This window comes from Canis lupus, chromosome 22, assembly GCF_011100685.1.
Source record: "Canis lupus familiaris isolate Mischka breed German Shepherd chromosome 22, alternate assembly UU_Cfam_GSD_1.0, whole genome shotgun sequence".
Taxonomy (NCBI): Eukaryota; Metazoa; Chordata; class Mammalia; order Carnivora; family Canidae; genus Canis; species Canis lupus.
Window position 1 is genome coordinate 52,467,706 of NC_049243.1, and position 26,259 is coordinate 52,493,964.

At 37.6% G+C, this 26,259-nt stretch overlaps 1 protein-coding gene and 1 long non-coding RNA gene across 3 annotated transcripts in view; one reads left to right on the top strand and one right to left on the bottom strand.

The window, feature by feature from the left end:
- Positions 1–219: 219 nt before the first annotated feature.
- LOC111091702 overlaps positions 220–26,259 on the bottom strand; it is a 29,087-nt gene continuing 3,047 nt past the window's right edge. For both annotated transcript variants that reach the window (XR_005376551.1, XR_005376550.1), the window contains exon 3: positions 220–5,386. This is a non-coding gene — a long non-coding RNA (uncharacterized LOC111091702). The remainder of the gene's footprint in view (positions 5,387–26,259) is intronic.
- Positions 6,381–24,583, top strand: BIVM (basic, immunoglobulin-like variable motif containing). Its single transcript, NM_001252348.1, is given in 7 exon segments — positions 6,381–6,394; positions 7,686–7,790; positions 8,010–8,104; positions 18,226–18,358; positions 19,718–19,804; positions 22,831–22,927; positions 23,955–24,583. Coding segments are annotated over 7 exon segments (825 nt in total). The 3' UTR covers positions 24,249–24,583.

The following is a 26,259-nucleotide window of genomic DNA, read 5'->3' on the forward strand; positions in this document are numbered from 1 at the left end:
GTAACACCTGTCATGATCTATATTAGACACCAGGCTAAGCATTTAGCTTTCTTTTTTTTTCTGCTATAGAGAGAAGACATTGATTATTTCTTAATAAGAGATTATTTTTCAAAGATAAACTGGTAGTAATAAGTACGTAGAGTGTGTTGGAGAAAGATACTGGAATCAAAAACAATGTTTTTTTAATGTTTATTAATAATGGGCTTTGCTCATTTTTGCTTTGAATCTCTTAGATTTAAGATATGTTTTTTTTTTTTAAGATATGTTTTAACAACAAATCTGGATAACTGTATTTTAGTAGTTTAACATGTGATGCGATAAAGGCTTGGATGAGGAAGGGTAGACAGGAGAAATAATCTTAGGGGGAAAATTACCAGGATGACAAGCTCATTTCTCACTGAGAATATTTTTCTTTTTTTTTTTTTTTTAATTTTTTATTTATTTATGACAGTCACACAGAGAGAGAGAGAGAGAGAGAGAGAGAGGCAGAGACACAGGCAGAGGGAGAAGCAGGCTGCATGCACCGGGAGCCCGATGCGGGATTCGATCCCGGGTCTCCAGATCGCGCCCTGGGCCAAAGGCAGGCGCCAAACCGCTGCGCCACCCAGGGATCCCCTCACTGAGAATATATTACAAGATTAGGGTTGGGGTGGAAACACCCATAAAAAATAGTAGAAAGTTGGTTAAACTTGTAGGCCTGTCATGAGTAAGACCAGTAAAACAAGTTTGAACTGATGAAAAAATAGGGAAAATCTTAAGGGTACCTAGGATTGATCCTAAGGCTTTGTGAAGAAGTGTTTAAGATAGAAGGTTGAGAGAGTTAAACATGACCAGAAAAAGGTCTTTTTACTGCAGTCCTGCTCTCTGTTGGTAGGTAGACATTCCTTTGTCCTTCAAGGTTCTTCTAGCTGGACTTAGGATCAAATTGATATGAGACTGATTAACAGGAGAAAATCAAATTTAATAATGTATATAGAGGAAATCCACACAGACATGGAAATTCCAATGACAATGAGGTAACATGAAGCTTATGTGAGCTGAGGAGAGGATAGGAGTCAGATTTAAAGGAGAGGAAGGCCATTAGCCAGAAGGTGAAAGGAAATGTTTTGAAAATCAGAGTTTGCCCTGTTAGGCAGATAAATTTCTTAGTAAAGAGGAGTCTCTGTCAATAGCTCTCTTTCTGGTAAAGCAGGCAGTAGAAGGGGAAGTGAAGAGTTTTTTCTAAATCTGCTGGGTTTGCATTGCTTTTAACTCAAAATAATGTTCATGAGAAAGTGGTCCATCTTGGGGCAGCCTGCCCTTGGCCCTATACCTCAAGCCCATGGAAATAATAACAAGAAAATTAAAAAATAAGGAAAAACTCTATCTTCCCTTAAACAAAGAAATAGCAAGATAGGCTATTGAATAGAAACATAGCTTTAATCCAAGGTTATCAAATCCTGTGCACTCTGGACCAACAGAGAGAGGACACCAAGGGCTGCACAGACTACTGTTGGCCTGGAACAGTGCAGGTTTTCCTGATGTTCGTATGGCAGTCCTGAAACCATCTGGTGACCCTTTGGTTAGATTTAGGGGTGTGAGAAGCTGTATGAGTGGAAAAACATCAGAGTTCATGTTGGAGATCCAGTTCAGCACTACAGGAATGCAGGTAGAGGTTGCAAAAGGAGATATCCTGCTGATCTGATTGCCACTCCATTATCTTATCCTGTAATTTCCAGCCCAGGACAGTGCCTCTAGTGAATTGCTGGGAAAGCAGTGATGGCAAGAGTGGAACATAGGCCACACACTTCCTGATTTCAAAACATTACAGAGCTACATAAGCAAAACAGTTGATACTGGCATAAAGACAAATATGTAGACAAATAGGGCAGAATAGAAAGCCCAGAAATAGACACTCATATAAATGGGCAAATGATCTTCAGTAAGGGTGGCAAGACCACAGAATAGAGGAAGGACTGTCTTCAGCAAATGGTGTTGGGAAAAGTGGATACCATCTGCAAAAAGAATGAACTTAACCCTTTCTTTTCATCATACACAAAAATGAACTCAAAATAGATTAAAGACATAAATGCAAAGACCTAATACTATAAAACTCCTAGAAGAAAATAGTATGGAAGTTTCTCAAAAAATTAAAAATGGATTCTATGTTATAGGCTGAATGTTTGTCTCCCCTCAATTCATATATTGAAATCCTAACCCCCAAGGTGATGGTATAAGAAGAGGGGCCTTCAGAGGTGATTGGGTCATGAGGGTGGAGCCCCAGTAAATGAGATTAGTGCCTTATAAGAAGAGACAGGAAGAGGGAGCTTGCTTCCTCCTCTCTCTGTTCCATGATGTGAGGACACAATGAGAGGATGGTCATATGCTAAACAGGAGGCAGTTTCTCACAAGATATTAGATTTGCTGGCACCTTGACCTTGGACTTTTCAGCCTCTAGAACTATGAGAAATAAATGTTTGTTGTTGAAGCTACCAAGTCTGTTGTAATTTGCTATGCAGCCTGAACTGACTAAGACACCATATGATCCAGGAATTCCACTCTGGTTATCCGGATCCAAAAGAATTGAAAGAAGAATTTTGAAGAGATATTTGCATACTATGTTCATTGAAGCATTATTTACAATAGCTGAGAGGGGGAAGCAACCCAAGTGTCCATCATAGATAAAGGAATAAAGAAAATGTGCTATATACATACAAAGGAATGTTTTCAGCCTTAATACAGAAGGAATTCTGACACATGAGGACACTATGCTAGATGAAATAAGCCAGACACAAAGAGACCAATAATATGTGGTTCCACTTATAAGAGGTGATTAATAGTTGTCAGAATCATAGAGACAGAATGTACAATGGTGGTTGCCAGTGACAAAAAGTTAAGTATTGTATGATTCCATTTATATGAAGTATAAAGTAGTGAAACTCATAAAAATGGAAAGTAGAATGGTAGTTGTCAGAGGCTGGGTTGTCCAGTGGGCGTAAAGTTTCAGTCTTGAAAAATGAAAAATTTCAAGAGATCTCTTTCACCACAATGTGAATATAGCTAACATTACTCAACTGTACCCTTAAAAATGGTTAAGATGGTAAACTTTTTTTTTACCAGAATTATAAAAATCTCACCCAAAATTGAAGGCAGATTTGATGATGGAGTGTCAAAGATAGCAAACAGCTCTATTCAAGGATGAGTAAAAGTCATAGAGGAAGCAACTTGATATATGTGTATAAAAGTGGCAAAAAAAAAAAAAAACAGGGACAACTGTAGAAGACATATACATTTTTGGGAGAGTTAGTTGAGGAAGTAAAGTTAAAATTCAGAATAAGTCCTTTATATTAAAAAAGTTATAATTTATGAAATTTTTCAAAATGAAGTCAAAGAAGAGATTATATGAAAACAGAAGGAAATATTTGACAGGCCCTTGGAAAGAAGTGGAGAACAACAACAAAAAGTCATTGCAGAGGTGAAAACCACATTAGAAGCAAGGAGAAAAAAAACCCAACCCAGTGAAAAGCATAATCAAGTCAGTGGTGAGCCAGTGTGAGGAAATCATACAGAACTTACATGGAAAAGAACAGGCATAAAAATGATTAAAGAATAGATAAATGTTGGGGTGCCTGGCTAGCTCATTTGGTGGAGTGTGTGACTCTTGATCTTGGTGTTGTAAGTTTAAGCCCTACATTAGGTGTAAAGATTACTTAAAAATAAAATCTTAAAAAAAAAAGAACAGATAAATATGGATAAGAGACAGAGGCTCCAAATAGCACTAACTGGTATTCCAGAGAAAGAGATCAGAACAAATAGAAAAAAAAAAAAAGAATTTGAAGACACCCCTGGAAGGAATGTTCCCAAAATAAAGAAAGGCTAGAGTCTGCAGATTTGAAAGGGTAAATTGTGTCCCAGGAAAGGAAACACAATACAGATTGATCAGCACCAAGGCATGTTCTAGTGGAGTTACTGAATTACTGAAGTTCAAGCATAAGGGGGTCCTGGGCACCCAGATGCAAAAACAGTTGTACAAAGGGAAATTATCCCTTTGGTCTCAGTCTTCACCATGGCAGCACTAGCTGCTAGGCTACAGTGGAGTCACGTTTCTCAGGTGAGAACAAGTCACCAAATGTCACATTCACATTGTCATTCGAGTGTGGAAGCAACAGACTCCCAATGATGAAAGAATTCAGTGACTATAACACCCATGAGTGCTTAGCCATTTAGCAAAGAATGTAAACCACCCAAGATATTAGGGGGGGAAAGAAAGGAATGGAAAGCAGTAGGAAACAAGTCATGTTGACTGCTTAGTCCATTTGTAGGAAATTTAGTTGCAGGACAGAATGTTGGTAGGAGCTATGAATACTTGACCACTTGAGGAAGTTAGCTTCTGAGTTTGAAGTGAGAGCTCTATAATGCCAACAATTTCTCAAGCTAGGATCATTTCTGTGGGTAGGAGTTCTTTTTAAAATAGCCTTGCAGATAGATATAAACAAAATCATGTAAAATGTGTTCATTGTTTTTTTTCTTTTGTGGATGTAAACCAATTTTTAGTCTTTCCTGGAGAATGATTAGTGTGTGAGTTTCCTAGAGTTACCATAACAAAGTACCATATATGGAGGGATTAAAGCAACAAAAAATGTCTCATAGTCCTGGAGGTTGGAAGTCTGAAATCAAGCTGTTGGCAAGGCCACATTCCCTCTGAAATCCATGGGGTAGAATTTTTTGCTTCATCCCAGCTCTTGGTGCTTTGTTGGCAGTCCTTGGCATTCCTAGGCTTGCTGCTGTAACAATTCTGCCTCCTTGGCCATGGCCATGTGTTCCCTTGGCCTTGTGTCTGAGTCTTCACCTGGCAGGCATTCTCTCTGTGTGTCCTTCTTCCCTTTTTATAAGGACATTGGTCATCTTGGATTAAGTATCCACCTCTCCCATGTGACCTCATCATAATTGGATTCCATCTGCAAAGACCCTGTTTCCAAATATGGTCATAGGTACCTGTGGTTAGAACATATCTTTTTAGGGAGGTACAGTTCAGTCCATAACAATTCGTGTATTATATGGCCCCATAATAACCATATAGGTAAGTGACTGTAATCGTCTTTTGTATCTTAGTCTTAAAGGTCCCAGTTCAGCTGTAGAGACAAGGATTGTTGATTTGCATATGTGCTGTTATGCATATTATATGTACATATACAAACATACATATATCTAATTTTTCTTTTTGTAATTTTAAGTTAAGATTAAAACCGTGTTTAATGATAGTTCTTGTTTCTCCTTTTCATTTTGGCCACTGTTAGCACCTTCATTAGAAGACACTTGGGAGGTTCGGTCAGTAGATGCTGTGACTCTTTATCTCAGGGTTGTGGGTTCGAGCTCCATGTTTGGTTGTAGAGGTTAAAAATAAAATCTAAAAAAAAAAAAAAAAGGAAAAGAAAGTGATTGGGAGAAGGTAATTTGAAAGCCCATATCATTTCTTTTTTATTGATTGAATAGTCTGCTTCTTTTCTCCTTTGTTCACATTAGCTGCAGTCACTTCTCTTGACACATGACTATTTTTTTTTTTTTTTAAGATTTTATTTATTTATTCATGGGAGACACAGAGAGAGAGAGAGAGGCAGAGACACAGGCAGAGGGAGAAGCAGGCTCCATGCAGGATGCCTGACATGGGACTCCATCCTGGGTCCTCAGGATCACACCGTGGGCTGAAGGTGGCGCTAAACCGCTGAGCCACCTGGGCTGCCCAACACACGACTATTTGGAAAATTGTCTGGATTACTCAGTGCAACAAAATTGTGCCATGGGAGGATTTTGTATTAGACTTTAAAGTTCTCTGTGACAATGCAACCACTGCTTCTCACCTAAGGGTTTTAGTTGGACAAAGTGGGTGATAAATGGATGTTTTTCAGTCTGAGTTGAAGAGTCTGAAAAGTTGATGCATGGGGACAATGCTTTTGTTTCTCCAGTATTTTTGCATTTGTAAGTAATCATGTATGCAGCTCAACTAGGAGCTTACACTGAAATTTTAGTGTTGGTGTCTACATATATATTGTTATTTTTTTTCCATTGGTTTAGATAACATTTATTTTACCTAGTGGTTAGTTAACTTAGCTAACTTTATTAAACTGATGGTTTACTGTTGTTATGCATTTACGATATGTTTAATAAATATAAAAATCTTTTAAGTGAGTAGAGATTTTACATTGGCTTGAATGAGTAGCATTTACATTACGTTAACACATTTCATTGGCATGAGTGTTATATTTCTATATGCTTATTTTGTATTCATTTAAGTGAAGAAAATGGTCTTCTGTTTTCTCAGGTACTGCATAAGTCGACCACAATATAAGACTTCTTGTGGTATCTCCTCATTAATTTCATGTTGGAATTTCTTATATAGCACAATGGGAGCTGGAAAGTAAGTATGTTAATTTATTGGTATCTCTAAATTCTAAATCCAGAAGTTATTTGGTGTTGCTTTTTCTGTAATTAAATATTTTTAAGAAGAAGTTTTTCACAAATTGAGAAAAGATTACTACATTTTGTAATAAGCCTTCAGCTGAAAATAATAAGCATGCATTATTTGTGACAAAATAAAAATTAAAAATATAGTTGACTATTGAACAACACAGGGGTTAGGGCAGTCTAAAACCCACGTGAAGGGATGCCTGGGTGGTTCAGTGGGTGAGTGTCTGCCTTTGCCTTAGGTCATGATCACAGGGTCCTGGGATTGAGTTCCACATTGTGCTTCCCGCAGGGAGCCTGCTTTGCCCTCTGCCTGTGACTCTCATGAATAAATAAATAAAATCTTAAAAAAAAAGTAAAATAAAATCCACATAAAAGTTTTGACTGTTCAAAGACTTAACTACTCATGCCTACTGAAGCCTTACCAATAATATAAACAATAGATGAACACATACATTGTATGTTGTATGTATTATATATTGTATTCTTTTTTTTTAAAAAGATTTTATTTATTTATTCATGAGAGAAACGGAGAGAGAGAGAGAGAGAGAGAGAAAGAGAGAGGCAGAGACACAGGCAAAGGGAGAAGCAGGCTCCATGCAGGGAGCCTGACGTGGGACTCAATCCTGGGTCTCCAGGATCACACCCTGGGCTGAAGGCAGAGCTAAACCGCTGAGCTGCCCAGGCTGCCCTATATACTGTATTCTTATAATAAAGTAAGCAAGGGAAAAAAATGCTTTTAAGAATATTGTAAGGAGGGGTCCCTAGGTGGCTCCTTCAGTTAAATATCCAACTCTTGATTTCAGCTCAGGTCATGATCTGAAAGGGTTATGAGATCAAGCCCTGTGTCAGGCTCTGTGCTGGGTGAGGAGCCTGCTTGAGATCCTTTCTCTCTCCCTATGCCCCGACCCCCCAATCTCTGAAAAACAGAAAAGAAAAAGAATATGGTAAGGAAGAGAAAATGCATTTAAAGTACTGCACTAATAAATAAATAAATAAATAAATAAATAAATAAATAAATAAATAAATAAAAAAAATAAAAAATGAAAAAAAAAGTTCTGCACTGTATTTTTATATAAAAAAAATCTGCGTATAAGTGGATCCCTGCATTCAAACTCATGTTGTTCAAGGATCAACTGTATTAGTAAAATTGTTTGCAAATCAGAATGACATATGAGTATTGAGACAGGTTATATTTGCATATGATTGAAATTGTAAAATGAAAAGCAATGTTTCTTTTGTAGTCTTCCACCTATTACTCAAGAAGAAGCTTTACATATTTTGGGCTTTCAACCCCCATTTGAAGATATTAGGTTCGGCCCTTTCACTGGAAATACAACACTTATGAGGTATGAAGTCCTCACTTAGAGGCAATTACCTTATTTCTAGTTCTGCAAAATAACAATGCAGTAAATGTTTGTTGATAGTAAACCATGTTTCCAGTTGTAGAGTCCCAAACTCTCATAGATATGCCAAACTTGGGTGCTGCCTGAATTTATCTGGAATTGGAACTGTGCCATCTGTGCTATGGAACTGTTGCCATGAACAAATGTTCTTGTTGTTTTCAGATGGTTTAGACAAATTAATGACCACTTTCATGTAAAAGGATGTTCGTATGTTCTATATAAGCCACATGGGAAGAATAAAACAGCTGGAGAAACTGGTAAGTAAATATATAGAAGATATTTTTTCTCTAGTAAAAGAATTTATATCCTACCTTTATATAGGGAAAGGGAGGGTTGAGAGAGCTTTTTCTACATTTGCAGCTGCTTAATTGCCTTTAGCTCAAAATAATTTTTATGTCAAACAGGCATATTTTGGGTGACAGGCATATTTTGGTGTCCTTCCTTCTCTATCCTGAGCACCCCAGGGTTATTTTTTGCATACCTCCTGTAGCCATCAAAGTAGAAACTTACATTTTATGGGGTTTAGCAGAAACCCTCAGATCAAATGCCTTCATAGGACTTCTACTTTAATTTCTTTTTTAATCTCTGGAAATTCTTCAGTTATGTATTTTAGCATATCTTTTTAATATTTTATCCAGTACTTTTGTCATGTCATTGGCAGGGTTATTCAGGGTCTATGTATCCCAAGGAAGAAAAAATGATGTGTCAGTTTAAAAACTTTATGTTTTATAGATTTGTGTTTATATTCACATTTATGTTCTGTTGTGTGAAACAGTCCTAACTTAGAATTCCTTAGACAGCTATATACTATGAATATTACCTTACTTCTGTGATTAAATTACTTCTGTGATTAAATTTCTTTATTATGATCAACATATTGAATGTTTATACAATTTTGGGGTTTTAAGGTCTTTGATCAACATCTACTTCTTTAAACCAGATTTATTTGTAGATAGTCATATAGTAACTAATATTTATTGAATGTTTATACAATTTTGGGGTTTTAAGGTCTTTGGTCGTTTTTTTTTTTTTTTTTTTAAATCAGCATTGACAAGTAAGGATCATCTTTGGTAATAAGTCTGGTGATCCCTAATGTACTTTTTACTAATATTTAATAATTCCTGCCTATTAGCCAGAGGACATATATCCTAAGAAGTGTATATTTTTTATTCTAGGAATGAAACATCTTACACCTTATTTCTTTAAATTAAAGGAAAATAATATTATGTTGGTTCTAGATTATTATCCTTGCTGATCTGTACTGTAGTTTATAGTGATGCTAGCTTATAATATCAGTGTAAAACAAGATGCTCATCATTGCCATGATAAAATTATATAATCACATTGACTGCTGTCATCTTGCTCATATATTACCTTTTCAGGGTAATTTTATTTACTTTTTTATTTTGTTAAAGATTATTTATTTATTTGAGAGAGAGAAAGAGGGAGAGTGAGTGCATGGTTGGAGAGGAGCAGAGGGAGAGGGACAGGCTGGTTCTACACTGAGCATGGAGCTGGACATGGTGCTTGATCTCAGGACCCTGAGATCATGACCTGAGCCAAGATCAAGAGTAGGATGCTTAACTGACTGAGCCACTCAGTCACCCTGAGGGTAATTTCATTTAAATGTAAGGGCATTTTGGTACATTTTACTATACATTTCTAGTTCCCAGTTATTTTTTTTAAAGATTTTATTTATTTATTCATGAGACAGAGAGAGAGAGAGAGAGAGAGAGAGAGAGAGAGGCAGAGACATAGGCAGAGAGAGAAGCAGGCTCCGTGCAGGGAGCCGATGTGGGACTTGACCCGGTGTCTCCAGCATCACGCCCTGGGCCGAAGGCAGTGCTAAACCACTGAGTCACCCAGGCTGGCCTAGTTTTTTTTTTTTTTTTTTTTTTTTTTTTTTTTAAAGATTTTGTTTATTTATTCATAGAGACACACCGGGAGAGAGAGAGAGAGAGAGATAGAGAGAGAGCAGCAGAGACACAGGCAGAGGGAAAAGCAGGCTCCATACAGGAAGCCCGATGGGACTAGATCCCGGGTCTCCAGGATCATGCCCCAGGCTGCAGGCGGTGCTAAACCGCTGCGCCACTGGAGCTGCCCATGGCCTAGTTTTTTATTTATTTATTTATTTATTTATATTTATTTATTTATTTATTTATTTATTTATTTATTTATTTATTTTGGCCTAGTTTTTTAAAGATTAATTTTATAGTAGTAAAATCATCATTTAGTGGGAATTTAGTGTGTGCTAAGTACTGTGTTGACGTACTTGCTTTAATTCTGTAGCAATCCTGTACAGATGTATCATTCCCCCTTTACTGATGAGGAAACATATGGTAAATTCAATAAACTCAACAGGGGTTGCACAGCTAGTTGGGTGGTAGATTTAGGGGTCAAACGTGGTCTGCCTGACTTCAGATCTCAAACCTAACCACTTGTTGTTCTGTGGGTTCTGGTGTTGGCTTCTTTTAACCATCCTACTGCATTTTAGAGCTATTAAATAGTTAATTTTTTTTGTAATTAACATATGTTATTTTCAGCAACAAAATTATATATTGATAGAAACATTACTAAACATTTTCCCCCTAAATGTTCTGTCTCTCCTTAGCTCAGGGATTTTGTTTGATTTTTAGATTGCTGCATATTTTTCTTTTTATTTATTTATTTATTTATTTATTTATTTATTTATTTATTTATTTATTTATTTATTTAAAAGATTTTATGTATTTATTCATGAGAGACACAGAGAGAAGGCAGAGACATAGGCAGAGGGAGAAGCAGGCTCCCCACAGGGAGCCTGATGTGTAGGACTCTATCCCGGAACTCTGGGATCACACCTTGAGCCGAAGGCAGATGCTCAACTGCTGAGCCACCCAGATATCCCATATTTTTCTTTTTAAAAAAAATATCTGCCAGGATGACTGTTAATGGTATCAGAATTACTGGAATGGTATCACCATGTCCATGGGTTTGGGATGCTTTTTGTGAAAGAAAATGGATAATTTGGCTCTATGTTTTATGAGACCTTTATTTTAAGATATTCACATTTACTTTCACAAGATAAGTTGAATCTTTTTTCTGGCCCAAAAGATTTAAACATTCTCCAGTTATGACAAAGTATAATAATGATTTTATTCATTAAAGGTCTTCTAAAATTTACACTGGAGACAGAAGTTTGCTGGAGGCAAGTGAATGAGCAAGGGTGTTGCAGCACAGTAATTAGTGATATGAGCCAGCACCTCCACTCTGGGACTCCATCCCTTCTCTGGGGACTGCACATGTGTGACATGTGACCTTTTGTGACATGCATGCTCAATCCATAGAATAAATATTAGTAAAGCTTAATTTGCTTTAGTATGACAATAAACATCAGTAAATGATCTAATATTTTACTTCTGTGCCCCAAGAGGTCTTGTGTAACCACTTGGATGTGTCCACACTGAGGATCATTAACCGAGAGCAGCAATTGGTAGACCTTTTTTATAAATAATGCAATAATCAATGGAAAGGGGATGCCTGGGTAGCTCAGTGGTTGAGCATCTGCCTTTGGCTCGGGGCATGATCCCGGAGTCCTGGGATTGAGTCCTACATTGGACTTCCTGCATGGACTCTGCTTCTCCCTCTGCCTGTGTCTCTGCCTCTCTGTCTCTCTCTGTGTCTCTCATGAATAAATAAATGAAATCTTAAAAAAAAATGAGTGGAGAGGATATCACATGTATGTGTCAGAGACAGTGGAAAAGTACTGTAACACAGTTCTCAGGATACTGTCTCAAGACTGCATTATGAGTAGGGCCCTGAGAGACACCAACTTAAAACTCATGAGTACTTGCTTATCTCATTGCCTACCAGTCAGAAGAGGATTTCATCAGAGAAGTTCATGGGCTTTTGTTGCATTAATATCAGCAGCATCTAGATAGAGGGGAGGACCTATGTGGAGAAGGTCAGTAAAATGAAAGGAAATCAGAGGAATCATGAAGACTCAGAGAAATTGTAATATGAAAGAAAATATGATATCAGAAAGAATATGGTATCAAAGAAAATCAGTTTAATTGAATTCTCAAAGTAAGAAAATGTAGTTACTTATTAATGGAATGTAAGAAAATACTGATAGGGCCCTGGAGACAGTTGATTTAGGAACCACTGTTCTGGAATTTTAAACAAATTTTGTTCAACATCCTGTCCAACTTCAAGATGTTATGCCCTACTTTTTTTAGAAAACTGTCATTTGCAAATCTTTTGAGGGTTTGTATTTTATTTATTTATTTTTCTTAATAGACTAGTACCTCTTGAGTCCTTTATGACTTTTTTAACTTAATGATTTGATGTGTAAATTCACCAGTGCCCCTAATAATCTGTGGTACGGGGCCCTATGCACTTTTTTTGTCCATATGTTCAAACTTCCTCCAATATACACCAGGTATTTTTTTACTGAGGAATGGAATGAACTACCTATTCACCTATTCCCCTGCACCAACCCTCTTTTCTTGGCAGGGGGGAGCAGGGTTCCTGCCATTTCTCCAAATGAATTTTAATAATATATTTTCGTATTTTCTTTCTGTTTTCATTTTCCCTAGTACAATACTTAACTCCTGACCATGTCTTTTTCTGTGTGTATTTCCTGAAGGATAATTGATCTGCTTGCCGCCTTGGAATTTTCATGTCTTCTTCCTCAATAATGTTGTCATGTGCCAACCCTGCTCTATCACTGAAGCTCTCCTTGCCACATTAGGGGCCAGTTCCTCTTTATTCCTACAGGATGGATTATTTGCATCTGTTGTCTGGCATTTGGCTTTACATTTCATCTTTTTTTTTTTTTAAGATTTTATTTATTTATTTGAGAGAGAGCAAGTATGAGCAGGGCAAAAGCTAGAGAGAAAGAGAAAGGGAGAAGCAGACTCTCTCTGGAGCAGGGAACCTGATGCAGGGCTTGATTCCAAGACTCTGGGATCATGACTCTAGCCGAAGGCAGATGCCTAACTGACTGAGCCACCCAGGTGCCCCACATTTCATCTTTTCAATGTTTATGTCCAGCTCCTTGACCATAGGGACAGCCTTCACTAGCCCTTTGAGTCCATATATGGTGCCCCATGACCTCTCACAGGCTGTCCTAGAACTTCTGGCTGTGTTCAGAGGGAAGGGCGGTACATGCGTCAAGTGAAAGACCTTTCTGTTTTCCCTCTTTGTGGAAGAAAGAGTTGAGAAATAGGCTTTTCTCATTTGTTTCTGGGATATTCAGTAGTGAAAACCATTGTCACTTGTTGCTGTTCACTTGAAAAACACTTTGAAATGTCTATTCTCTTTTTGTTTAAATTATTTTTAAAGAAATATTAGGCCTGTTTTCTTGGGTACTAGGCTTCTTTGACTTGGTAACTCCCCAGTGCTTGCTGACAGGACCATTTCCGGTGGTCCCTCAGTAAATGGAAACCAAGCTCACTCATGGAATAAAAACAAAATTACAGGGATTTTGATGAAAATAACAGATTAACTGTTGATGTAAGTAGAAGTATTTTTTCAGAGATGTAATTACTCATAATAAAAGTTTTTCAGTAAGTTGTCAACAACTAGTTCAAACTATTGGTTCATATATTGTTATTATATTACTATTATTATTCAGGTGAGTTAAAAACCTCAGTTAGCTACCAACATTTGTGCCAGGGAAGTCTAGATTATTATTTTTTTATTTTTTTCAAGAGTTTATGTATTTATTTGGGACAGAGAGAGAGTGCACCAGTGATGGGGGTGGGGTAGGGAGGGGCAATGGGAGAGAGACAAGCAGACTTCTCAGGGAGCCAGATGTGGGGCTCAATCCCAGGGCCCTGGAATCATGACCTGAACCAAAGTTGACATTTACCTGACTGAACCACGCAGGTGCCCCTAGTTTAATTTTATTTATTTATTTTTAAAGATTTCATTCATTTACTTGAGATTGAGAGAGAGAGAGAGAGAGAGAAAGGGAGAACATGAGTGAGTAGAGGAGCAGAGGGAGAGGGAGAAGCAGGCTCCCCACTGAGCAGGGAGCCCAACGTGAGGCTCGATCCCAGGACTCTGAGATCATGACTTGAGCCAAAGGCAGAAGCCTAACCAACTGAGCCACCTAGACACCCAATTAATTTTTTTCTAATCAGCTAGCCTAACAATTATACTAATGTTCATGTCTTTCATTTTATTTTATTTTTTTTTTAAGATTTTATTTATTTATTCATGAGAGACATAGAGAGCGAGAAAGGCAGAGACACAGGCAGAGGGAGAAGCAGGCTCCATGCAGGGAGCCTGACGTGGGACTCGATCCTGGGTCTCCAGGATCCTGCCCTGGGCAGAAGGCAGCGCTAAACCACTGAGCCACTGGGGCTGCCCCATGTCTTTCATTTTAATTCTAGTATATATTTTAACTTATTAGTTTTGCTTAACCAAGATTAGCTACCTCTACCCTATCTCTTTGTGACTCATATACACTCTCACTGTGGCTGCTGCTTTGAGCTTACCACAGTGACTTAGCTCGTCTCGTGGACTATGCGTTAATATTCTGTTTTCCTCACCCACTGGTTTCCCCAATTCTTATTTGACACTATGGCACTTTTCAAAGTGCAGTGGTAATAGATCCTTCTGCTTTAGGAGCTCTCTATTGCTTGCGTAAAGTATAAAATCCTTAGCATCATTCAAAGCTGGTGCAGATTGTCCTTTCACTGCTGTCCTACATGTATCCGTTATATTTAAAAGATGTCAAGGGAGGAAGAGCCTTGCAGGATGATGTTACATTTCTGGATTAAAGAATCAGGTTCTTGTCTTCGAAGATGTAAAATACATTTTGATAACTTCTTCTAGAGTTCTCCTATAGATGATCAGGCTCTATAGAACAAACTCACACTAGGCAAGCTCAAAGAATACCAGAATGTTTATATATTAACTTAGGGTGAGAAACATCTAACCAATGGGACCAGAATTCTCTTGTTGGCCACTCAGGAATCATGCTCCTCCTCACCGTATAGCAGGCCAACTGATTCTAGTAGTTCTCTTCTCCCTGTATGCCATGCAGATCAGGCTCTGCAGTTGGAAATGGTTGCTTTGTCATGTAGGTTTCAGATTTTTTAGAAATACTCTGGTTGAGGCTGAACATCGTGCTGAATTTAGTTTCCATCAGTAACACATTTCTGTATCTTCTCCTGACTGGAAGTACTTCCCTGGATGACTACCTTAATGTATTAAATACTGTATTTACTGTCTTTTATTTCAGAGGGTGATCTTTTTCTGACCTTCCTGCAATTCTGGGGGTGCCCTACGGTAGGACTTGCTATGCTATCATACTGTATATTCTAAACTAGAGCACTTGCTGCTCCCTAATTATATCCCTGCCCTGCTATGATTTTGTTTTCTCCTCATGGCCTTTCCTCTGTTTGGATTTTTGCAATCCTAACACTTCATTAAAGTCTGTCTTGAATGCCACCCTTCTTGATTCTTCAAACCTGATGTGTTCTTCCTCCTTTGAATTATATCCCTTTTCTGTGGCACTGTCTTACTCCATGAAAGTCACTTGTTTTATCTTCTCTGTGAGGGCAGGTTAATGTCTTGTGCATTACTTGCTTCTTGTGAGTTAGTAGGTGCTCACGAATTGCTTACTGTTACTGGATTGAGTTGAATGAAATTTTCCTTTAACTCTAGACCAAGTCTCAAAATGTGATGGTTGGACCAATATCAGCACCACCCGCTAACTTGTTAGACATGCAGATTCTTCATCCCCACTCTAGACATACTGAGTCAAACTTCTGGGGTTGGGTACCAGCAATCAGTTGTTTAACAAGCTCCATGTGTCAAGCTTGAGAACTATTGCTGTAGTCTTTCTAAAGAGATGTTATCCAACCTCTTTCTCAAGAGCTGGGTCTTCAGTTCATAGGAAATTCAGTGATTTGCAAATTGCGCTTAATGGATCCATGGGAATTCTATGGCAATGCCTTTGTGCTGAGAGGGGAGAGGACAGGGCATCTAGATTCTCTACCTCCTTTTTGGCCACAGACACTGTGCATTTAGCTCTCTTATGTACTAGCCTGCCATGTCAGCTTTCCTTGCAGAAGGATTATGTCCAAAAAAAGTTTGAAAATTATTGATCTAAATTAGAGGTCATTAAACTACTGTCCTTTTTATAAAGTTTGGTTGGAACACGGCCATAACCGTTTGCTTACACATTGCCTACGGCTACTTCTATGCTACAATGGCAGAGATGACTAGTATGAGGAGCGCTCATGACCCACAAACCTCCAATATTTACTTTCTGGCCCCTTAAGAAAAAATTTGCTAATCCCTAATCCAAATTAATCAGAATCTTGGAAGTAAGGAGCAGAAACATCCATGCCTAGCACTAAGCCCATAATTATTACTCTATAGAAAAACAACAACACCCAAACATCTCATGTCTTCTAAAAAATGAGGACGTGGTCAGAATGTGGCAGACAAAAAAAGATGTAAAGATTGATGAGAGCAAATTTTCTTACTTTATCTCATTTGCTCCAGGACATTAGAGTCATTACTCTTCACACACAAATGAAGTCAGATGTTTTGTATTATATTTGACTTTAAAGAAGGAAATTGTCAAATACTTAGATATTCATTAAAAAGCTATAACAAGGGCAGCCCAGGTGGGTCAGCCGTTTAGCCCCGCCTTCAGCCCAGGGCATGATCCTGGAGACCCAGGATCGAGTCCCACGTTAGGCTCCCTGCATGGAGCCTGCTTCTCCCTCTGCCTGTGTCTCTGCCTCTCTCTCTCCCTCTCTCTCTCTCTCTCTCTCTCTCTGTCTCCCATGAATAAATAAATAAAATCTTTTTTTTAAAAAAAAGCTATAATAAAAATTCCTTTTATTTTATTTATTAAAAATTTTAGTTGGGAAGTTTTAATTATTTGGAAAAACTTCCTATTTGACATTTTCTCAATTTTAAAAAAAGAGTTTAAGAGTTTTTTCTCAACCAATTATATGTATAACCATCTTTTGTAATTTTTGAATTTGTTAGGAGTCCATATGCATACATTGACATTTGCTATGATCCTGGAATCAACTACGGTAGTGACATAATGACCCTCTTCAGAATTTTAATTCTGATGGGCATTCATTTAGAGCTGCCCTTGGATGTTAGTTTTTAAATTGCCAGGGGAAGCAACCAAAAGCTGCAGAAAGATTTATTTATCATTTGTCATTATGCTATAGAAATGTTAGTGGAAAAGATCACCTCATCATGTAGATATGCCCTGCTGGTAGGCCGTGAAGTAAAAATCTATGGGAAAGACCTAGATGAAGCCTTGGAGAAGAAAATGAAGCCTGAAATGTTATTACCCCCAGGCAGCTCACAAACTGTGTGTGGCTGGAGGGGTGGGGTGGCATGTTGCTGCGTTAGCTTTGCTACAGCCCTTGACCTGCTGTTCTGAGTGGTCTTTAGCTATGTCAGTGGCCAAAAAGTCAATCGGGGAAACCATAAATTGCCAGCTTTCATCTGCTTCCCTATTTTTAGGATTTCCAGTTTGAATGGGCTATTTGTTCATGCATAATTTAGTTTCTTCCCGGAGATGCAAGTTAATAAAACCTCAGTTAATGGCTTTAAGTATTGAGTGTTGGTAAAAAAACATTGCGTAGGGTAATACTTTTGAAATTACTTCACAACTAATATAGCTGTGGGAAATGTAAAAGGAAGAATGGTTATAAGAGGATTCTGTGGTATGGTCAGCCTGTCTGAGAGATGTTCTTGTCTCATCACTTGGCTTATGAAAGCTCTCCCTCTAGCCTGGGTAACTTTTGTAGAAAGAGTAAAGTGTGTGTTAGTGGGGAAATGTTTGCTCTTTGGGGGTTTGTATATTATCTGGAGTTTATATTTACCCATCAATATCAGCGCTCTTCAGATTGGGGACGTACATACTGCTGGAGCTATGCGAGATGAGACCACCATGGAATGGGAAGGACATATTGGAAATTACAAATTAAAAATTTCTACCTTTTGTATATCTCTTATAAAGTCGTATTAGTAGCATGTTAGTAGTATACATAGTCTATAAACAAAAATGCTTCTATTGAGCATGCCTATTCAGAAACTTCCAGTGACAGATGTGCACAACCAGAAAAGTTGAGACCATTGTTTGGGTATTAGATTTTATGTGGTAATCAAATTTTGTAGGTAAGTATGTGCTATTAGAAGGTTTTGATAAGCAAGGATATAGTTCAGGTCTTTAGTTTGCTATTCAGTTTATCTGAATTTCAGTTGAAAGGGTAAAACTGAAAGTAAATTTGTTAATATTTTTTGTATCTATATTTCTGATTTTTCCTCAGCAATTTGAGTGTGTGTATAAAGCATCGACAGTGCTTCAGGGTCCCTCAGTTTGTTTGCTTTTGCTTTTGTTTAGCTTCAGGGGCGTTGTCGAAGTTAACTCATGGATTGAAAGATGAATCACTGGCTTATATCTATCATTGCCAAAATCATTATTTTTGTCCGATTGGATTTGAAGCAACCCCTGTTAAAGCTAATAAAGCATTCAGGTAGGTATTTCCATATTTTATGTGGATAATTCACCAAGAAAATGTGTGGTAGAAGGCATTTAAGAAATATTTAGTTGCTCACAGATTGGAACACTTGGTTATTTGCTCTCTCTACTTCTAGTTAGACTATTCTTTTTCTATTTTTAAAGTTCAACTATTCTTTAAATATTTTAGCTTACTCTTTTGCGGAATTGCATTTGGTTAGTTGTGCTTTTACATTATCCACTTGGGTACTTCAGACTCATGAAGAGAAAGATGTTTGAAAAATCACTTTTATGTATATTATAGAATGGTTGCAAAGGACTTCACATATTATGTCATGGTGTTTTCATCCATTGTCCCACACGGAAAATGAATTATGGAATCTTGTAGCAAAAAATTGTCCCAAATGAATACAGTAAGAAGCATCTTTTCTCATGGTGAAAAATGTGGAATTTACCAGTGTTCCCCTTTGCTCAAGGAGGAGGTAGGAGTAGCATTGCTCTCTTTCCATGAAACCTGAGGGCCAGGCAGGGAGAGCACGGCTTGGTCATCTGGGGGGTAGGATGGGTTCTTTGGGGCTGGAGGCTATGTAGCATGAGTCCCTCTCAAGGCACTGTGGGGCTGGGGCATCCTGGGACAGGATCCTGAGACCTGGGAGAACCAGGAAGCTGGACATTGTGTTTTTGTGAATGGGGAGGAAGAGGGAAACGACTTGATTTCTCCAAACCCTGAAATGTTTTTTTCATCTCTCTGGAGGTGAGGCATGTTGTTTCTCCTATGGTTTCCTCCTGCACCTTCACCTTACTCCAGATATCTATCAAATATGAAATGTGAAAAAATAGGTACTCCTACTTTGTACTCTTTAAGGGAGAGTTCTCCCACCTTTGCCTGTACCTAAGAATCACCTGAGATGCCTTTACAACTGGGCAAATCCCTCCCTGTGCTCTACTCCAGACTTACTTGAATTAGTTTCTGGAGGTGAGATGAGGGCATTGGTATACTTTAAGTTTTTTTTTTTATTATGCTTTTTGAAACTTTTTAAATACACAGTGAAAGGAGAGGAGTAGTTGGGAGAATGCTGGTAGTATACTAGGATTTTTTTTTCTTCTTTTAGATGCTGAGAGGTGGTATATTTCTTTTTCTTTTCTTTTTTTTTTTTGTCCTATATTTTATAATAGAGGTCAAGACCTAAGTTTAATTTATGCTTTCTCTTTAATGGCCTTAAGAAATTTCTTCAAGCCTAAACATAATATCTATTCTAGCATTAATGAATGTCATATTTAAATAAACTTTAGTATATATTTTATTAACATAGTTGAAGCAATATTATCAAAGGAGTGAATGGCCTTTATTAAGCTTGCTATATTTTATATTTAGCAGGGGTCCCCTCTTACCACAAGAAGTAGAATATTGGATCTTAATTGGAGAATCAAGTAGAAAACATCCTGCTATTCACTGTAAAAAGTATGTTAATTTCTCTTTTTCTCTTTAATTTAGGTAAGATTTATATATAATGGAATGCACAGATCTTAATTGCATAATTAGGTGGATTTTGGTAAATGAATACACCTGTGTAACCACCACCCAAATCAAGATATGGAAGATTTTCATTTTTCATTGCATTGAAAGTACCCTCATTTTCTTTTCCTGTCAGTCTCCATAGACAACCTCTGTTCTAACACTGTGGAATTGCTTTGCATGTTCTTGAAATTCATGTATATGGAGTCCTACAATATTCTTTCTTGTCTGGCTTCTATCAGTTAAGTGATCCTGTGAAATTTATCCCCAGTATCATGCATGTCATGCTTCTTTTCTTATTGCTGAGTGATATTAAGTATTATAAGTATACCACAATTTGTTATCCATTTTCCTGTTTGATGACCATTTGGATTGTCTGGAGTTTGGTGTACTCTGGGTAAAGCTGTTAGGAACATTAATGTTCATGTCTTTAAAACTTTTTTAAGTAACAACTTCTTTGAAATAAAATTCACATATCATAAAAGTGCACTCTTTAAAAATGTACAATTCAATGGATTTTAGTGTATTCAGAGTTGAGCATTAGTCACCATTACCTAATTCCAGGACATTTTCATCACTCCCAAGAGAAACCCCATATCCGTTAGCAATCACTTCCCAGTCCCCTCCCCCAGCCCCTGGCAATGCCGATCTACTTTCTATCTCTGTGCATTTGCCTAAAATGGACATTTTATAAAAATGGAATCATAAAATTTGTGGCCTTTGTATCTGTCATTTTTCACTTAGAATAATGTTTTCAATGTTCATCTGTGGTGTAACATGGACTAGAACTTCATCTGCTTATATGGCCAAATACTTTTCTGCTGTATGGATATGCCACATTTTCTTGTACAGGTTTTTTGAGGACATGTTTTTATGTTTTGTTTCTCTTGGATAGATATTTAGGAATGGAATTGCTGATTATAGATGTGTATTTAAGAAACTGGGAGAACGTACTCCAGTGGGGTTGTACCATTTTACACTCCCACCAGCAATTTTTTTAAAAAGATTTTATTTATTTATTCATGAGAGACACAGAGAGAAAGGCAGAGACATACGCAGAGGGAGAAACAGGCTCCCTGCAGGCAGCCTGATGCAAGACTCAATCCCAGGACCCTGAGATCATGACCTGAGCCAAAGGCAGATGCTCAACCACTGAGCCACTCAGCTGCTCCCGAACCAGCAATGTATGGAAAGTCCAGTTGTTCTTCATATCTTCACCAATATTTGATGTTGTTCTTTTTTTTTTTTTTACTTAATTTTATTTCCCCAGGCTTATTGAGGTATAATGTACAAATACAACTGTATATATTTGAAGTATGCAATGTGCTGGTTTGATATATATTTTGTGAAATGATTACTACCATCAGTGTTAATTAACATATCCCTTAGCTCACATAGTTACCTTTTCTGTGTGTGTGGTGAGACCACTTAAGATCTACTCTCTTAGCAAATTTCAAGTATATAATACAGTATTATTAACTATAGTCACCATGCTATACAGATTCCTAAGTGTTTTAATGGTATTACAGATTGATTTTTTTTTAAAAAGTATTTTAAAAAAGTATCTATTTTCTAGTTTTATTGAGAAATAACTAGCACATATCACTATATAAGTTGATGGTATACAGCATGATGGTTTGATTTACATATATTGTAAAATGATGACCACAGTAGATTTAGTTAACAAAAAGTCCTCCTTGTGATGGGAACTCTTAGGATCTACTCTCTCACTGACTTCCTTATATATCATATAGTAGTGTTTCCCACAGTCCCCATATTGTACATTATATCCCTACTTATTTGTCTTATAACTGGAAGTATATACTTCCTTTAAAATGTTTTTAAATATTAAAACATTTCCTTTCCTAATTATTTCCTGGTAGTGTACAAAAATACAATTTATCTATATAGGCCTTGAATACTGCATCTTTATCAAACTCACTTATTAATTCCAGTAATAGTTTTATAATACAGAGTAATTTGTAATTACTTTGTATTTTATATATAATCAATCATGTTGTCTGTGAATAAATGGACATTAACTTTTTTTTTAAAGATTTATTTATTCATTTGAGAGAGAGAGAAAGTGTGCATGAGTGGGAGGGAGGGGTAGAGGGAGATGGGAGATGGGAAGCAGATTTCCCACTGAGCTGAATGTGGAGCTGGAACGGGAGGTGGGGCTCCATCTCCCAACCAGGAGATCATGAGCTGAGCTGAAACCAAGAGTCAACATCCAATGGACCGAGACACTCAGGCACCCTCATATAATGTTTAAATGTTTTGAAAACGACTTTACTTAAAAGGGAAATATGGACTGTTTCTATTCTAGCCTGCAAGATTTCATGTAACAGGTTGATATGTATGTATTTCATTGTGAAAGTAAGCATTTTAAAACTGAGAATCTTGGCAATAGCTGGTTAAACTGACTTGTCATAAAAAAAAGAATTAGGGATGCCTGGGTGGCTCAGCGGTTGGGCGCCTTCCTTCGGCTTGGGTCATGATCCTGGGATTCAGTATCGAGTCCCGCATTGGGCTCCCTGCGAGGAGCCAGCTTCTCACTCTGCCTGGGTCTCTGCCACTCTCTCTGGCTGTGTCTCTCATGAATAAATAAATAAATCTTAAAAAAAAAAGAATTAAAGCTTAGTAGGTGGAACAATCTTGATATAAGAAAATTACTTTCATGGTAATATTGTAGCAAGGTGCTCATGTGAACAGTTCCATTACAAGGGTGTCTGGGGGGGCTACAAGGGTGTCTGAGAGTCCAACTCTTGATTTCAGCTTAGATTGTAGTCTTGGGGTCATGAGATCGAGCCTTGCATTGGGCTCTGCACTCAGCACAGTCCCTCTTCTTCTGCTTCTCCGTTCTCTTATGTGCTCTCTCACATAAATAAATAAAATATTAAAAAAATTCCATGACAATGGTATCTTATACTTAAAGAAAAGTGTTCTTTATCCTTCCTTTTCCACTATAGGTGGGCAGATATTGTTACTGATCTCAACACTCAAAACCCAGAGTATCTAGATATCCGACACTTGGAGAGGGGGCTGCAGTATCGAAAAACAAAGAAGGTAAGAACACAATAGGATTTGAAGATATTTCCCAACCAGCCCAAATGCAGTCTTTGACTCAGCACTCTTTAGGTTGTAAATAATAGAAATCCAGTTCAGAGTATCTTAGATAGAGAAGTGAAAATTACTTTCAGGACATAGGGCTATCTTTAGAATGAAAAGGGAAAGACGATAGCCTGGATTTGTAAGGGATAGGTATCACCTCAAAGAATGTTAGCAGGGGCCAAGTTGCTAATCTGTTTGATTCTTTTGGGAGTTGTATGTTGGTCTTGTCTGCCAGATTGTTTCCTGAAGATCAGGAACTTCAACTTATATCTCCCTTTCAGATGAGACTGGCCTGTGTCTGGCCCAGTTTCAGAGCTTTGGCCCAGCTTGGGTCAGGTGTTCATTCCTGAGGCAAATGAACTGTGGCCATAAAGCAGAGCCATGTTTAAAGAAGGCAGCTGGGAGAGGTTCTCAGGGAATGGTAGATTCTGTGGATTGTGTTGACCTCCCACTGATATGATCCTACTAACACTGAGAATGTATAGGAGATAGGAAGAGGAATGATTTTGGTGTTTGATGATTTTATTTATTTGAGAGAGAGTGAACCAAACAAGTGTGAGAGAGTGGGTGAGGGGCAGAGGGGGAGAGACAGAGAGAGAGAGAGAGAATCCCAAGTAAACTGTACTGAGTGCAGAGCTGGATGGTAGGGCTTGATCTCACAGATCAAGAGTTGGCCACTTGATGATTGACCACCCAGTTGCCACAGACCTTGGGAGTTTGGATTAGGCAAATGGGGAGGTTACAGTATGTGTGACTTGTGGGGAGGCGTACAGTGCCGGGGGTGGGGTAGGGGAGTGTTTTGGTTCCTGTGGGCATTGTTATATTTTTGTAAAGGCAGCTAGTCTAGAAAGATGCAGGATAAGGTGATCTGATGATGTCTGTTTTGAGGCAGGTAAAAGGGGAAAAATAAGGGAATTCATAGGAACCCACATAATTAGCATAATTCCTTTTATTTTCTTAACCCAGCTTCTTTTCTTCTCAGGTTGGGGGAAATTTGCATTGCATCATCGCATTCCAGAGACTTAATTGGCAAAGATTTGGCCTTTGGAACTTTCCATTTGGAACCATTAGACGAGAATCACAACCTCCAACACATGCCCAGGGAATTGCTAAATCTGAGAGTGAAGATAATATATCCAAGAAGCAGCATGGGCGTCTGGGCCGGTCTTTTAGTGCTAGTTTCCATCAGGACTCAGCATGGAAAAAGATGTCCAGTATCCATGAGAGAAGGAACAGTGGCTACCAGGGTTACAGTGATTATGATGGGAATGACTGACCACGTTGGGTACCGAACATCTTGTGTTAAACACACAACTGGTTCTACACAAGACTGCATTAAGACAGTAGAAGATTTTATTAAGCCTACACTAAATAGAACAGATCTTGTGGTACAAAACATAACCTTGTAGTTCTCCAGTAAATAAGCTTGTGTATGATTATGATGGGTGATTTCAGAGAAATAAGCAGATGAGCACAGATTACTGTCCTTTTAAAGTTAAGGTATGAAAACATTATGGATAATTTCACAAAATCCAATAAATTGCATATAAACAAATCAAACACAAATTCACTTAATAACATCATGATTTGTAATACTTAAGCATGAAATTATTTCTTATGACTTAATCACCAGGCATTTTTTGCAGATAGTTTTATTGCTAAACTCAAAATGTAAGGCACCATCTACCTTTTTAAACAAAATTAGGGTTGTTGATTTCTAGTTTTCTCTGATGGTTAAAGCTCATTTAAAATTATTTAGGGACTCTAGAATTCTTTTTCTTGTAAGCAGTATCTTGCCTGCCTCATTTGTTTCCTGGCTTTCTCAGGATCCTCAATAAAGAGGCAAAAGAGAAGACTCAAGAAACTCATCTTTTCTATTGGTGCATTGATTCAGGATATTCTTGACTTTTTTGACTTGGTATCTTACTATCCAATATTGGCAAGATCTTCAGGTCTTGAAAGATTTCTGTGTACAATGAACCTTGTTTTGGGATACAATAAAAGAACGAGTGGGATCCAAAGTTTCTACATCCAAGGTAATCTGTGAAATGAAATCTTCTGATATTTGATTGGTCCCTCAGTGTGGAGTCTATATTGTGAACAGCATTAAAGAGGCATTAGGAATGCTATGTCACTCAGAGGGCAAATATCCATATTCCCAACTCTGAGCTGCTTCTTTTTTAAACCTGTGCAATTAGCTGTTTGAAGTGAGTGTTAAATAGTTCAGAAAGTGTGGATTTCATGTATTTGAGCTCCTCTCTAGTTGATGTCAATTTTTATTCTGCTGCCAACCTGTGACTTGTTCTTTCATTTCAGGGGCTGTTCCATGACTCACATCAGTAACTTGATTATTACAAGGTGCTGAATGTGTTGGTAACCATACTGCAATACACCTCAAGGAAGAGGGTTCAGATTTTTATTTTTAGGATATTTTCATTTTCTTCTCTTTTGAATTTTATATCCATTTATCCACTCAGACATGCCTAGCCTACAGACAGGGATATATATTACGAAAGGGTCATTTTTCTGAAGAGAATATTTTGCGTGAAATGCAAAGGAATGAGGAGATTTGTAGGTTGTTGATTTTGTTACTTCACACTGAAACTTTTAAGAAGTTTTCATCAAATAAAGTTTTGTTTTCTACTTTTAACAGTGTGAATGCTTTGAACCTTTGTTTTAGGTGGGGAGTGCCCTTCGAATTCTGTTGGAAGTTTGTGACAATTGTGCCTAAGTAGTGTGTTAGAAGAAACTTTCTTGTATTAGACTTTTATAATCAGTGGAACGATATAAATTATGACTATAGTTTTAGATTCCTGTAAGACGTCAAAATAGGAAATAGAACATTTAGTAATATGGGCTTGACCTAAACGAAGTTGTCACTTTTGTAGGTCAAACATGGTTGAATATCAGCAGTTTGAGTTCAATGACACATTTCAGAGAAGAGATAGATAGTGAATACCAAGAGGAAAGGAGACCAATGCAACATTAAGAATACAGGGACACCTAAGAAAGAGGATGAGTTTATATGAATTACCTATTGGCCATAAACAATTTTTATAAAAGTCTTGATATATAGGATTACTTAATAACTTGATATATAAGTTCAGCAGTTATTAAGAGCACATTGAGGTTTATAGAGACTAATTCCCCAAAAACTATGCGCAAGTCATTGTGCACTTGTCTTTCAAGATGAGTAACATTCCTGTCACATTTGATTTCTTGGTCAGTGCTTTTTAGGAATCTCCATAGAAGCACTGAAGTTTCAAATACTGGCTCCATGCTCACTA